Source organism: Tachypleus tridentatus, chromosome 12 (genome assembly GCF_004210375.1).
Source record: "Tachypleus tridentatus isolate NWPU-2018 chromosome 12, ASM421037v1, whole genome shotgun sequence".
Taxonomy (NCBI): domain Eukaryota; kingdom Metazoa; phylum Arthropoda; class Merostomata; order Xiphosura; family Limulidae; genus Tachypleus; species Tachypleus tridentatus.
In genome coordinates, this window is record NC_134836.1 from 120,749,291 (window position 1) to 120,766,752 (window position 17,462).

At 30.4% G+C, this 17,462-nt stretch overlaps 1 protein-coding gene across 2 annotated transcripts in view; it reads right to left on the reverse strand.

The window, feature by feature from the left end:
* LOC143234527 (integrin alpha-9-like) overlaps positions 1–17,462 on the reverse strand; it is a 55,995-nt gene that overhangs the window by 3,694 nt on the left and 34,839 nt on the right. For both annotated transcript variants that reach the window (XM_076471946.1, XM_076471947.1), the window contains exons 16-23: positions 15,422–15,576; positions 11,925–12,053; positions 6,769–6,845; positions 5,950–6,163; positions 2,935–3,098; positions 2,359–2,429; positions 786–893; positions 342–452 (exon numbers count right to left, since the gene is read on the reverse strand). In XM_076471946.1, coding sequence (XP_076328061.1) covers positions 823–893; positions 2,359–2,429; positions 2,935–3,098; positions 5,950–6,163; positions 6,769–6,845; positions 11,925–12,053; positions 15,422–15,576 — 881 coding nt within the window. In that variant the 3' untranslated portion in view covers positions 342–452; positions 786–822. The remainder of the gene's footprint in view (positions 1–341; positions 453–785; positions 894–2,358; positions 2,430–2,934; positions 3,099–5,949; positions 6,164–6,768; positions 6,846–11,924; positions 12,054–15,421; positions 15,577–17,462) is intronic.

The window sequence follows — 17,462 nt, forward strand, 5'->3', positions numbered from 1 at the left end:
GTTTGTTAGCTACTAACTTACCAATATATGTTCCAAATCTGTTTATTAGCTACTAACTTACCAATATATGTTCCAAATCTGTTTATTAGCTACTAACTTACCAATATATGTTCCAAATCTGTTTGTTAGCTACTAACTTACCAATATATGTTCCAAATCTGTTTGTTAGCTACTAACTTACCAATATATGTTCCAAATCTGTTTGTTAGCTACTAACTTACCAATATATGTTCCAAATCTGTTTGTTAGTTACTAACTTACCAATATATGTTCCAAATCTGTTTGTTAGCTACTAACTTACCAATATATGTTCCAAGTCTGTTTGTTAGCTACTAACTTACCAATATATGTTCCCAATCTGTATCATCAACATCTGTACCAGTCTCATCAAGTTCATCTACTGTGCGTATGTTACAGCTACCCGATACATAGGTATTTGAGCCATCTCCAACCTAAAGACAAGGAAAATCAGCAATGAAATTGAGAGATGGAAATTAGACAAAACTAACAAAGTACAGGAGTTGTAGGTAAGATGATCGATCTAGATAGAAATAGTGTACCTTCAATGCATTTTTCATATACCTGTGTTTCAAATTAAACATAACTAGAGATAGGCACAGTTACTTAGAAAAATAGAATTGACTGTTCTGTAAAGATCTCACCACTATTAATAATGATACTTTAGTTCAATATTTGATTCAGATATTTGTATAAGTATCAGACCAAAGTGCACGTGAATTTATTTTAAAAATGGGTTGTTTTTTGTCAGGGAGATTTTTTGTTACCTCAACTTGATGGACATTAACCAATTGTTGAGTATTTCTACCAACTGATGATGGAACAGATATAATAAGGGTGACAACACTGATTGGACTCGGTGAAATCTTTGAGACCTGGAACAGAAAACAAATCGTATAACATAATTCTAAATGTAAATATATCTTTATGGAACACCTTTTTAAAGAAACTTACTTAATTTACCGTATTACTTGACGAAATACATAACCCCTGTATATTTATTTTTATAAAGTGGATGTATGCCAAATCTTCTTTCATTGCAGTAACAAAATATTTATCATATTTTTCCTCTGGTGGGAATCTTAACATCTGGGATTTGATTCCTCACTGTGAACACATCAAATGGTCCAATATGGCGTTATTTTGTTTTACTTTTGCACGAAGCTACACGAGAGCTATCTGCACTAGCCGTCCCTAATTTAGTGGTGTAAGACCACCCACTGCCAACTCTTGGGCTACTCTTTTACCAATGGGATTGACCATCACTTTATCATGCCCTCACAGCTGAAAGGACGAGCATGTTTGGTGTGAAGGGGATTTGAACCCGCAACACTCAGGTTATGAGTCGAACGCCTTAACCCACCTGGAATATAGCTTTACTTTAAAAACAAATATTTTCATGTTTTTATTTTATTTTATTTCATTTTTTAATTATACAGAAATGATAGTGGACATTATGACAGTGGTCATTAGATTTTGTGTGTGTTTCCAAATCTTTCGTAACTTAATTGCTGTACATTCTGTCATCTTCACTGGAAACAGTACTGTGTTGTATTTAAAACCTGTACACTGAAGGAAGGTGCTAACAGGAAATACATGCATGAAAGTCCACTTATTGCAACTGATAAATGTTATTAATGCCATGAAATTAGTGCATAAAATAAACCAATATTTTGGTGTTAAAAAATTCTTTCAAAACCTATTGTCACTCATTGATTTTTGTCTTGAAATTAAAATTCCCTTTGTATAATATCTACCCTTCTCTTTCTCTCTCTATATACACACACACACGTATATACACACGCACAAAGAGTTTAAAAGTCTAATAGCTTAAAGATGTTTTATTTTGTTCACATAAAATAATAAATACACTAAACATTTCTGTAAAATAATATTTAAAAAAATTGATATATAAATTGTTTTTGCAACTTGTTTTATGAGAGCTTTACAAGGTCTTCGTCTGCACATACTTCAGATTAAATGTTTATTTAGAACAAACTTAACTATATATTGCCAATTTTAAAAACTGTAAAAACATTCTACAATAAAATATCTGAATTTCATATAAAACAGTAATTTTCTAGCACTTGCTTTTCTTCTAATGTTTCAAAATATGGTAACTGTACTGCTGTTGTTTTGTAATAAAAGATATTATGGGTGCTTATGGTATATTTTGAAAGTGTACAATGTTATATCACCTGTGATAAGGAATGGTTTATGTTAAAGCTGTCACACTTTATTAAGGTAGGATAGGTTACCAAGTGTGTATTTATTTTATATTGAATAAACTAACATTAGGAGTTTAGTCTTAACGTTATCAACCAAAGAAACAAAACTTACCATATAACCTTGTTCCAAAGGAAGTACACCTGGTTGTCCTGGCCCATATAATATTTGTTCTCTCTGTGAACCTATTAACAAGTTCAGTATTTTAAAGATTGAAACATCATAATTCTACAATATAGTAAAGGTAAAAGCTTTTTAAATGTTTTTATACAAAAAAATGTATCATGTTAAAAAATTTTCCTATTATTCACCTACTTGTGCAATCAATGTGTTTTCATCTATAAGTGCAATTAATTTGAAATTACATGTAAGAAGTTTTCTGACATGAAATTTGTTCATGTCATATTTTCATAAGGTTTTGTACTTACCAGCTTTTTTATCTAACACAATACAAGAGAATGAAAACAATGGTGCGTGATGACCCACTTGAAGTAAAAATGTATCTCAGGATGGCTGGTGTGGGTATTAACACGTTTACTAATAGAGGTTAACCTGAAGATGACCTAAGAAGGTCAAAACGTTGTTCGCTGCTTTATTAGTAAAAGCAATGGTGGCCTAACATAGTAATTCTGTCCTTCATATCATTAATATTAATTAGGCTTAAGAGAAACAAGGAAACAAACATCATACCCTGTAATACTGATGTGGGTTTTAGCAATGAAGGACACAATGACACTGACACTGTTGTCCAATAGATGTTGTTCTTTGCTCTGAGAAATGACATTGATATCAATCTTAATCTCTTTCGACTTTCCCGTCAACTTTGAAGTGTCCAATTTTACTTGAAATTTAACCTGAAACAAGGAGAAAATTACACATTTAAATTCTATATCTAAAAGTTCAGATACTTTTGACTGATTTCGTTCCTTAACTCTGAATAAGAATCTTGAAAGTATGTGATAGATAGGTCATAACTTTCACGATGATGAGAAACCCACTTGAAGTAAAAAATGTATTCTCAATATGGCTGGTATGGATACTACAACTTTAGTTGACTTTGCTTATCTGAAGATGACCTAAGAAGGTCAAAACGCTATTCTGTACTTTATTTTAATTAAAGTTTTAATACCCATACCAGCCATCTTGAAAATACAAATCATAACATGCACAAACGTAAAGAAATTAGACCTTTTACTTAACAAATGAACTCAGTAAAACTTATTTTAGAAAGTAGAATGCCACTAAACTTAGTATTATCAAGTAGATATTAATGAATTATCAGTTACCTTGATGTTTTAAAAAGCAAGTAAAAAGCAGCCCATTCTTAATGAATGGTAGAACTAGCTCCTATATAATATTAGAACAAGAAAAACTCCAAAATGTTTGATTAAGAGAAACTTCAAATGTAACACATTTAATCTTTTAAGCTTTTAATGTTCAAGTTAAACCAGTTTATCTTGGGAACCAGAATGGTTTTATCATGTGCAACAATCTAATTTAACTGAGGAAGGAGAATTATGTTACCTTGTGCAAAACTCTCAGTTTGTTCTATGATATTTTAGATTCAAAACAGAATTTGTATTTTGGTTGTTTAAAATAATAATTTATAACACACACACACTTGATGATAGTTACCTACATGGCTTTTGTGTGAAATAATATTAATGTTAGTTCAAGATATCATTAGATTCACACACATATTATAAGCATGCCTTTCAAAGGATAAGCAAAATACACTCATTATGTCTCAAATAATAAACAGGACACTATTACCCTTTCTAAATAAATATCTCAAAGGATAAGTAGGACACATTTACCTTTTCTAAATGTCTCAATGGATAAGTAGGAAAAATTAACTTTTTCTAAATGTCTCAGAGGATAAGTAGGAGACATTTACCCTTTCTAAAAGTCTCAAAGGATAAGTAGGAGACATTTATCTTTTCTAAATATCTCAAAGGATAAGTAGGAGACATTTACCCTTTCTAAATGTCTCAAAGGATAAGTAGGAGACATTTACCCTTTCTATATGTCTCAAAGGATAAGTAGGATACATTTACCCTTTCTAAATGTCTCAAAGGATAAGTAGGAGACATTTACCTTTTCTAAATATCTCAAAGGATAAGTAGGAGACATTTACCCTTTCTAAATGTCTCAAAGGATAAGTAGGAGACATTTACCCTTTCTAAATGTCTCAAAGGATAAGTAGGACACATTTACCCTTTCTAAATGTCTCAAAGGATAAGTAGGACACATTTACCCTTTCTAAATGTCTCAAAGGGCAGGAAGAACACTTCTACTGAGTTAACACAGTATTTCAGTCATATGGGTTTGAAAGACATAAAATGCTTGTTTATTTAAGATGTGTCAGAGAATCTACTTACCCCCCATCAGGGCCTAGTTACACTTCCTATGTTTCAGTAGCATTGCATAGCACCAAACATCTTCACAAGGGCTTTTCTGTGTAAAGGCCATGCATTCCATAAAAGAATTACTGCACTTTTCAACTTGGACATGCTAGCTCCATAATGACCATGCAGAAACCAACCAAACAGTGAACTGCCAAAGAGATGCCCCAAGAGACAATCACTAGTAGATATGTGTTACATAGCCACCAATGAATGGTCACAACTAGAGCTTGGATATTTCCATGTGGAGTTAGAATCTGGAGCATCCTAGACCAGTGGCAATCAGCCTGGACTGAAGATGTAGAGACTGGGCAGAGGATGAAACAGAAAAAAGCTTGTCACTTGTTATCATAGCCATAAGTGGTTCATAAGCCACAGACAGTAAGAGAGCTGTTTGAACCTTCACTGGTTTATCAACAATATTCTGCAAAAGAGTGGTGGATAATTTAGGCTTCTTACAGGCAGCACAGCAAAATGGAAACCATAAAACACGGTGAAAACAATGAATGCATAGACAGGTCCAAGAAATTAATATTTGCATCTGACTTGGAGACAGTACTGCATCAGAGTAGTTGGTCTCCAGAAGGATGGCAGAGAGGAAAGGAAGTGCATGGTAAGACCCTTACCTGAATGAACATGCTAAGTCTTGGGTAAGAAAGTCAACAAGCTTGAATGAGAAGTCCCTGTATCAAATATGCCATAACCACATTGGCAGGATATCTACTGCCTGTGCACTACTTAGGCAAAAAAAATAACCATGGAAGGTCTTCATGAACATTCAGAAGGAAGGATACTATTAAACACAAAGTACTGTATGATGCAACTTAAAACAGCAAAAGGTGGGGAATTATTAGAACACTACACAGCCGAAAAGCTACTGGTAACATCAGTAAAGAAACTTTTACTTCCTACAAGACACCTTATTTCTACTTATCAGGTCACAACCCCTCAGATCATCACCTAATGCTCTACTCAACTCAGAATCTCACGTTTCCAAACTTTTCTTCAAAAATATGCAATAAGACGTTTATTGCTTCAATTTGTTAATTACATATAGTTATTAGTTTTTTTAAAGATCACAAAAACGTTAAAACAATTAATGTTCCCAAAGATGATGATTATTTCCTAAATAGATATTATTACTGAGTTTTGTAGTCGATAAATGGTTTCCAACTAAAGTTCTTTATTATATATCAATAAGTAGTTCCCTATCTTTGTTCTGAATAATTCTCCTCAAAATACTTTACAGCTATTCAGTTGTCTTAGTTTCAATTTCAGAAAATCATAATGTTGTACTTACAATATCATTGATGTTTAAGGGATTTCCAATATCGCACTGTAAAGTGTTATCACTGTTCCCAGTAATAATGTAACATCTGTCTTGGTTCATTACAGCGACATCTGGTGGTATTTTGATAAATGCTTTTGCATCATGTGCTGGATTGATTTGATTGGTTACTTGAATTTCTAGAGTCAAACTAGTATTCTGACCAATAACTAAGGTTTCTCCCTCTCTATTAAAAAAAAAATGTGGACATCAAATTTAAGAAACAAAGTGTAATAATTTTTCTTTTTGAGAAAGTGACTTACATTTTGTAATTTCATCTATTTTAATAATTTTTTCTTTGCTTAAGGATAAACAGTTTTTACTGGTTGTTCTCAAATTTGTCACAGTTAATCTAAAGAACTCATAAGATTCTTCTATTTATTCCAAGCCATCTCTTCTATCTGCATTATATTCACAAATATCTACTTTTATATTCCTTAACTTACATGATTTATATAGAAACTCAATAGAAATTTATTTCAGTTACAAAAAAGAAAGAAACACAAGTTCGTGAGATCTTGTTCTTAAAATAATTAAAGTACAGGAAGATAAAACTGATATAACTTGATTTATTATTCTTATCAACAACAGCTACTGAGAAGCAAAGCTGTGACACAAATAAAAGTGTATGCATAACTGACTAACACGGTTGTATTTTTTAAACCTCACATACACCCCAAGCTACAAAATAGCTATTCGTCTTTTTTAAGTCACTAGGCAATTGAAAGATATTGAAACACTTAAAATAGTGTAATAAAATTGAAGTTGAAATAATTTCAAATATATACATACTTATAGTTTAAAATGTTTGCAGAGACCTTTAAATCAGAGACGCATTCCTCTTTTCCACAAGAAATATAAAATTTTATCTAAAAAGGAAGGATAATAAAAAACATATTATAACATATATATACATTTTGTGTTCATATATTTTTCAGCACTATGATCACAAACATAAATTACACATTATTTATTTGTAGTTAGCACAAAGCTACACAATGGGTATCTGTACTCTGCCCACCATGGGTATTGAAACCCAGTTTCTAGGGGTGTAGGTTCACAGACATACCACTGTGCCACTGAAGGGCCACATTATCTAGATCAGTGTGTCCCAAACCTTTTGTGCTCACGTCACATCAGGAAAACAATGTTAACTTTGAGGCACACTTGTCTGACCCTGCACTCAAAGAGTACAGTTTTTCTGATTAAAAACATGAAATACACTAATTGTGGGGATATTTTTATAAAATTTCATGGCACCATTAGAATAGTTTTGCAGCACACTATTTGGGAACCACTGATACAGGTTGTCTAGAAGTTTCCCAGTAGCACAGTAGTATATCTGTAGACTTAAAACACTAAAATTTGAGTTTCGATACCCATGGAGGGTAGAGTACAGATAGCCCATTGTCTTACTTCAAACAAACAACAAACACAAAGTACACATTATTTATAAGTTTAACGAAATTGCCCAAAACTACCTACACATCTTCACTAATAACAGAATTAGATATAAATAAGAATAATAAAAAATCTCATATGGTAGAAAATACAGAGATAAATGGTTGTAAGGTGTATTTAATAAAGAAGTATCTTCATATTTGTACAAGTAATTTTAGGACTAATTTGAAAGTTTCTATCACATGCAACTTTTTTATTATCAGATAAAAATTTAATATCAAAACTCACAAATAATTTTGGATTATAACATCTTTAAAATACTATAACACCCTACATATAAACACTATTTTTAGAATTTTGAAAGCTTTTCTGCTCTTTTTTATTTGTTCCTATTATATGTTAGTTTGTTTGTTTGTTTGTTTTGAATTTCACGCAAAGCTACTCAAGGTCTATCTGCACTAGTCGTCCCTAATTTAGCAGTGTAAGACTAGAAGGAAGGCAGCTAGTCATCACCACTCACTGCCAACTCTTGGGCTACTCTTTTACCAACGAATAGTGGAATTGATTGTCACATTATAACGCCCCCACGGCTGAAAGGGCGAGCATGTTTGGTGCGATAGCGATTCGAACCCACACGTTATATATTAGTAAAACAAATTGAGCAACAAACAAGAAGTCTACATTTTTAATTTATTGGGAAAAACGTTTTACTTTTCATCAGATTAGTAATCACTGAGAAAATTCCAAGAAAGACATTAATTTATAATTATTTTAAAGATTTATTTGCCAGAATCAATATTTTATATACCCAAATTTTAGAAATAATTTATTTATATACATATCAAAACACTTATATTGTTGTCTAATCACATCATTTCTTAATGGTAATTGGGACCAAGCTATTGTGTACATTGACACAGAACAAATGCTTGTTATATTAAAGAATAGCTACTTTAAGATATCATATTTTGTACGTCCATCTTACTTTCAGTGAATCTGGTGATACCAGTGGATTGTGTCTATTGTTTCTTTATATTTAAAATAATATGATATTACATGGTTTTTTTAAATACATTTATACATGTGTATTTACATTTAACATCTAAGATGTGTTAGCTTCCTATCAAAGAGACATTGTATAATAGTTGGAAAAGGAAAAAAAAATTACATTAATTAATAGGTAACATATTTTTAACCAGCTAAGATGCAGCATATGTGTACTTTGTTAATATGTTTCTATAATATTCACTCAGTAATGAAAGGTTGCCTTATGTAATAGAAGCTATTCCTAAATAAACCTGTGGCAACAAATATCATATTCATGTAAGTGCTATGTACATTATATAGAGAGTTAAATATGCAAGTGACATGGAATGGTACATATCGGAACTGATATTTATATGCAAAACGGCTCGTTTGGGCTGAGAAAACACTTTACATAGAAGAGCGAACAACGTTTCGACCTTCTTCGGTCATCGTCAGGTTCACAAAGAAAGAGGTAACTGACCGGAAGCTGACCACATGTTTGAAAGGGGTTGTGTAACTGTGTGTCGAAATGTAGAGGGCGGTATTAGATGTTTGAATATATAATTTTATTTATTATATTAATATAGGTATAAAGGCGTTCCTTTATATTGGTTTATTTTGGGTTTAAGTTGTTGTATAAGTAAGTTACACAACCCCTTTCAAACATGTGGTCAGCTTCCGGTCAGTTACCTCTTTCTTTGTGAACCTGACGATGACCGAAGAAGGTCGAAACGTTGTTCGCTCTTCTATGTAAAGTGTTTTCTCAGCCCAAACGAGCCGTTTTTGCATATAAATTTCTCAACAAGTGGGTTTCTCGTCATCACGGAACTGATATTGTTTGGTATTCTGTAGATAGTGTGATTTATTACATAGCCCCTTCCAACATAAAATATTCATACACTCAGATAATAAGGATGTGTTCTGATTGAAGATTTAATTATTTCCAACATAAAATATCCCTTGTACTTAATTGTACTGTAAGATAATGGAGCACGAATCATCATGGGACATCAGGAAAATTTCAATAAGTTTTACACCTCTTTGGGTAAGAAAGGTGCAAGATCTCATAAAAGATGAGAATCCCAAAAGCGACAAATGGTTACACATCCCAGCTGGATAATGAAACAGGTTTTCATGCTATTTTATATGAACAATATTAGTCAGATTATATGATGTATCATCTATGAATTTTTGGAACCAAGTAAGCAGCTAAAATAAAAGATTCAAACACTGCCCTGTTTTTAACAAATATTCTAGAAAATTAAAGAGAGTATGTGTGTGTGTGTATGTGTATATTTATATTTTTTTCAATCTTTTTATATTTGTATTTTTCTTATTTTAACTTGGGAGAACAGACACCTTCCTGCAACTGTCGGCAGGTGGTAAAGGGTGATATAGACGTGGGACATTGTGGGCTTGAGCACCCACATCTTGCTTTCCTAATTTCTAATTTTCTATGTGAGACTAGCGAATTGGAGGTTAAGACTGATAGACAGTGTATCCCCACTGCAAAGTGGGTCCTACTTCAGCAGTCACCTCCAAAACCTAGGATACATTTTATAATCCCATGTTGTAGTTTGTACTCTAGGATCCTTTTCAAAAATATGCACTGTATTTTGTTTGTGTCTTAAAAATTTATGGTTATAATATACATATATACAATATATGCTTAATGGTTTGTTTTAACATTTATACCTTATATAAGCTAAATATTATTGATAGTTAAGTAAATCATTGAGTTTCTCATTGTAACCATGCTAAATACATCTTGGTTCCATTTTGAAGAAAATGTCATGAAACTACACTATTTGTTCTTTGAATCAGCCATGAAAAAAATCATAACTTTTGTTTTCAAAACTCTGTACTACTACAGAGCTAGAATTAATTACAACGAAGTATTACAATTATAAAACTCTGTATTACTATAGAGCTGCAAACTAGAATTAATTACAACAAAGTATTACAATTATAAAACTCTGTACTACTATAGAGTACAAACTAGAATTAATTACAACAAAGTATTACAATAATAAAACTCTGTACTACTATAGAGTACAAACTAGAATTAATTACAACAAAGTATTACAATTATAAAACTCTGTACTACTACAGAGCTACAAACTAGAATTAATTACAACAAAGTATTACAATAATAAAACTGTACAACTATAGAGCTACAAACTAGAATTAATTACAACAAAGTATTACAATTATAAAACTGTACAACTATAGAGCTACAAACTAGAATTAATTACAACAAAGTATTACAATTATAAAACTCTGTACTACTACAGAGCCACAAACTAGAATTAATTACAACAAAGTATTACAATAATAAAACTGTACTACTATAGAGCTACAAACTAGAATTAATTACAACAAAGTATTACAATTATAAAACTCTGTACTACTATAGAGCTACAAACTAGAATTAATTACAACAAAGTATTACAATTATAAAGCTGTACTACTATAGAGCTACAAACTAGAATTAATTACAACAAAGTATTACAATTATAAAACTGTACTACTATAGAGCTACAAACTAGAATTAATTACAACAAAGTATTACAATAATAAAACTCTGTACTACTATAGAGCTACAAACTAGAATTAATTACAACAAAGTATTACAATTATAAAACTGTATTGCTATAGAGCTACAAACTAGAATTAATTACAACAAAGTATTACAATAATAAAACTGTACTACTATAGAGCTACAAACTAGAATTAATTACAACAAAGTATTACAATTATAAAACTCTGTACTACTATAGAGCTACAAACTAGAATTAATCACAACAAAGTATTACAATTATAAAACTCTGTATTACTATAGAGCTACAAACTAGAATTAATTACAACAAAGTATTACAATTATAAAACTCTGTACTACTATAGAGCTACAAACTAGAATTAATTACAACAAAGTATTACAGTTATAAAACTCTGTACTACTATCGAGTACAAACTAGAATTACTTACAACAAAGTATTACAATTATAAAACTCTGTACTACTATAGAGCTACAAACTAGAATTAATTACAACAAAGTATTACAATGATAAAACTCTGTACTACTATAGAGCTACAAACTAGAATTAATTACAACAAAGTATTACAATGATAAAACTCTGTACTACTATAGAGCTACAAACTAGAATTAATTACAACAAAGTATTACAATAATAAAACTCTGTACTACTATAGAGCTACAAACTAGAATTAATTACAACAAAGTATTACAATGATAAAACTCTGTACTACTATAGAGCTACAAACTAGAATTAATTACAACAAAGTATTACAATTATAAAACTCTGTACTACTATAGAGCTACAAACTAGAATTAATTACAACAAAGTATTACAATGATAAAACTCTGTACTACTATAGAGCTACAAACTAGAATTAATTACAACAAAGTATTACAATGATAAAACTCTGTACTACTATAGAGCTACAAACTAGAATTAATTACAACAAAGTATTACAATAATAAATTATATATTACAAACTTTTTTCATCATAGCAGATGGCTGATCTTTATTCACGATGGGGCAGTTCTTACAGAAGACAGAAGATGGTTCTGACAACAGAGCATATGACAGGGTGAAGGTTAGAGGAGAAAGATCATTTAAATTGTTCTGAAAAATGAAAACATGACACGTGTGAAGTCATGAAAAACACAACTCATAACTTTATGGTAAAGTATTACAAGAAATTTTAATATTCCTGTTTATTCAAGTAGTTGAGGATACAAACATCAGTGATACTCATTTTTCTTTGAAAATGGCTAAATACTGTTTTAATAACTGGGAACTATATTTCTTTAAATAGTGTTTTTTGAAAAAATTGTTACTTAGTTGTTAAATCAGGTACATTACAAAAGAAAAAATTATAAAAAACAACAGTGCTAACAATCTTTAAAAAACAACAGTGCTAACAATCTTTAAAATACTTTGAACCTTTCTTATTATACTTGACATACAAACACAACAGAAACATATTTTACTATCTTTAATTATATATGCATGAGTACTGGTCCAAGTACACATGTCAAAACCTGCATGAGTACTGGTCCAAGTACACATGTCAAAACCTGCATGAGTACTGGTCAAAGTACACATGTCAAAACGTGCACAAGTACTGGCCAAAGTACACATGTCAAAACCTGCATGAGTACTGGTCCAAGTACACATGTCAAAACCTGCATGAGTACTGGTCCAAGTACACATGTCAAAACCTGCATGAGTACTGGTCCAAGTACACATGTCAAAAGCTGCAGGAGTACTGGTCAAAGTACGCATGTCAAAACCCACATCTGGTCAAAGTACACATGTCAAAACCTGCACAAGTACTGGTCAGAGTACATATGTCAAAACGTGCACAAGTACTGGCCAAAGTACACATGTCAAAACCTGCACAAGTACTGGTCAGAGTACATATGTCAAAACCCACATCTGGTCAAAGTACACATGTCAAAACCTGCACAAGTACTGGTCAAAGTACGCATGTCAAAATGTGCACAAGTACTGGCCAAAGTACACATGCCAAAACCTCTCAGAGACTGCCATTCAACATGATATAATGTGTTTGATGTCAGAATTATAAACTGTCCATTCTTACCTTGCATCATTTGATTTAGAGATATTTTGTTAGAACGAGTAAGCACTAAATACAACATACAGAAATACTAAAGAAACTCTAGGTACGAGTTTCGGAGGTTATAGAGTTATTCAAACTGATCACAAAGAAAATATTATTTGTATTTTTCACATGACCATTACCTCACACTCCCACTTACCAATCCGATTCGTGCTGACATCGGCTATTTACAAATATATCTTGAGTACAAATATGTTTACAACACTGAAAGTTCTGTCGTGAAGAAACAAATGAAAAAAAATAAATGTACTTATCAATTCCAGATTATTTACCTTTAAGAAAATTTAAAAATTAACAATTCAGGTGAAGAAATAATATATTTGTACAGTTTTGATAGCCACAGAAATCTTATCATAAGAAGTGATTTCACCAGATGGGAGAAGAGAGGGCAACTTAACAATTTTTTTTTTTTACATGGATCCACATGCTGTCCCCTGGTGGAACAATCATAATTTTACAATATTATAACCTTAAAATCGAGAACAATTTATAGCAATGTGACTTTCTTATAAAACAAACAAAGATTTTCATGCTGAAAACACTCAGTAAAACAAATCACAACAGTTTTGATTTCTATAGAATTACAAAATGAGTTTGATGTTACTACATTTAGTATACATATAATACACATATATATATCTATATTAAAAACTAATGTAACAAAACATTTAGCATACACACAAACATATATATATTAAAAACAGTAATGTTACAAAACATTTAGCATATACACAAACATATATATATATATATATATTAAAAACTGTAATGTTACAAAACATTTAGCATACATACAAACATATATATCTATATTAAAAAACCTGTAATGTAACAAAACATTTAGCATACACACAAACATATATATCTATATTAAAAAACTGTAATGTTACAAAACATTTAGCATACACACAAACATATATATCTATATTAAAAAACAGTAATGTTACAAAACATTTAGCATACACACAAACATATATATATATATATTAAAAAACAGTAATGTTACAAAACATTTAGCATACACACAAACATATATATATATATTAAAAAACAGTAATGTTACAAAACATTTAGCATACACACAAACATATATATATATTAAAAAACAGTAATGTTACAAAACATTTAGCATACACACAAACATATATATATATTAAAAAACTGTAATGTTACAAAACATTTAGCGTACACACAAACATATATATATATATTAAAAACCTGTAATGTTACAAAACATTTAGCATACACACAAACATATATATCTATATATAAAACCTGTAATGTTACAAAACATTTAGCATACACACAAACATATATATCTATATTAAAAAACTAATGTTACAAAACATTTAGCATACACACAAACATATATTTCTATATTAAAAACTAATGTTACAAAACATTTAGCATACACACAAACATATATTTCTATATTAAAAAACTAATGTTACAAAACATTTAGCATACACACAAACATATATTTCTATATTAAAAAACTAATGTTACAAAACATTTAGCATACACACAAACATATATTTCTATATTAAAAAACTAATGTTACAAAACATTTAGCATACACACAAACATATATATCTATATTAAAAACCTGTAATGATACAAAACATTTAGCATACACACAAACATATATATATATATTAAAAAAACAGTAATGTTACAAAACATTTAGCATACACACAAACATATATATCTATATTCAAAAACTGTAATGTTACAAAACATTTAGCATACACACAAACATATATATCTATATTAAAAACCTGTAATGATACAAAACATTTAGCATACACACAAACATATATATATATATTAAAAACAGTAATGTTACAAAACATTTAGCATACACACAAACATATATATCTATATTCAAAAACTGTAATGTTACAAAACATTTAGCATACACACAAACATATATATCTATATTCAAAAAACTGTAATGTTACAAAACATTTAGCATACACACAAACATATATATCTATATTAAAAAACTAATGTTACAAAACATTTAGCATACACACAAACATATATATCTATATTAAAAACCTGCAATGTTACAAAACATTTAGCATACACACAAACATATATATCTATATTCAAAAACTGTAATGTTACAAAACATTTAGCATACACACAAATATATATATCTATATTCAAAAACTGTAATGTTACAAAACATTTAGCATACACACAAACATATATATCTATATTAAAAAACAGTAATGTTACAATAACTTACTTATACTTATCTATACTTTTTTTTAAAAATAGACCTAACACAAAAGTAGAAACTATTATAGGTTTTTACAAGGTTACTGAATACGTTTTATACCTTGATGTAAAAGTTTTCCCTTCCACAGTATGGTGAATCATAAAGTAAATTTAGAGCCAATATAAAATCTTGTTTTCTTTGCTGATCTTGAACAAAGAAACCTCTAGAGGGTTTTCCTGACTGTGTAACGTCTGATGTTATTTTCACTTGCAATGCTAAAAAATATAATTTTATTATTCAAAACATTTTTGAAATAACACCAATTCTTCATTATGTAATAGCTTCTGCTTGAATAGTTCTTAAATTCTATGATATTGATGGTAAATACCGATAAGCAGTCTTAATTAAGAGTAGCAGACAAACAACAAAAGAACTTTTACGACTATTTGGTCATACGTTATTAGTTGTGTATGGTCACAACGAATGATGTTTTTATTTACAAATAGACAACGGTCTCCTTCACAGAGCAAAATAATGCACTTATTAATTATTCTAACAATACCACACATATGTCGAAGATATTTGCTCTTCTGGATATAAAAAATGTCTACAAACAATATTATTACATTTTACTTGTTTGTTATTAACATGAAACTAAGTACACAATACTATCACATGGTTACTTAGTCCATAATACACACAACTAAATACATATTATGGTTTCTACTTCCTTGTTTCATGTCAAACATAAAACTTATGAGTCCCCTACCTTATAAAGTCCTTAACACTTTAATAAATAAAGACTATTACGTTTCATACACACTGAACTAAACAACAAACTATTCAAGATACACTTGTGAATAAATGTTTGTTAGAGATTGGTATAGATTTTATGTTCAGCAAGAAATATGTTTACTACAGCTTGAAAACATCGTAGCATGTTTAAAAATCGTTAATAACATTCTTATGTTCAACTCAGTATATTTTCAGGACATAGCTAACGTCCAAAGACACATAATGGAATGAGATCTGTCTTCCAAGAGCATCCCACTTGTATTCAATGAGACTGAAATCCAGAAAGTGTTCAGGATATGATCTGTACAGTATGAAGTGTTAAGATATCATTATCCAAAGATGAGATGTACTCCTTCTCCAACATCCTCAGCACACTTTTATATAAAAATGAGATTGGACCAGACTGTAAGTTCTTTCTGAGAGAGTATTAACTGTTTGCAGTGCGAATGTTCTACGTGTCACTGGTACACTTCAAGTGTACCTGCCTCTACTGTACTGTGTCTTGCTGTGGGTAAAACACAATTTACAGAGAGCCTAATATACTGATAACACTTGTGAAATGTATTACTAATTGTCTTTGCCCCAACAAGAAGTCCAATTCCATCTAAGATCATCTGATTCAGTCTCAAAATAGGTACCCTACAGTAGTGACAAGTCAAACTGGACAGAGTTATTTGTATTGCAGATGATGAAGTTCCACATCATTGTAACTGTAGTGTGGGAGGGAAACATCAGAACATTTTCAAGGTCTAGCCATAATTCACAAACACTTTTGGAGCATGTTAAACATTCCGGTTCACTTCAATCTGACAACTGAAACCACTACATATAGCGTAGGTTGAAAGTGAGTCACATTTCAGATTGTATGATTGACCATATACAGAATAATGAACTAAAAAGTGATTGACATTATTTTACAACAATGGTTTTTGGTGTTCTATAGCAAAAGTTTATGAATCCTAATTGCCCTTTAACTGTTTTGACCAATAACGTACAACGTTCTTGACCTTTGACATTTTTATACTAACTTTTTATCATAATCATTTTTGTGAAGAGAAATGTTGTCCTCATCTCTTAATTGTTTATCTGTAGTTAAGCACGAAGCTACACAAAGGGCTATTTGTGTTTTGCCCACCATGCTCATCTCTTAAACAAGCAAAGCATTACTAAAACAAGTTGTCATTTCTGTTAGGCTAACTTTGTAAGAAATTAAACTGAAACACCCATCTCTCTACATATATACACCCTCATATCCTGTTGCATAACTAATATTACCTACTGACACTTTAAACTATAATATTGATGGTAAGTAACTAAATATCATTTTTCTTAACTCACTTAAGTTCATTTAATTATCCATCAAAAA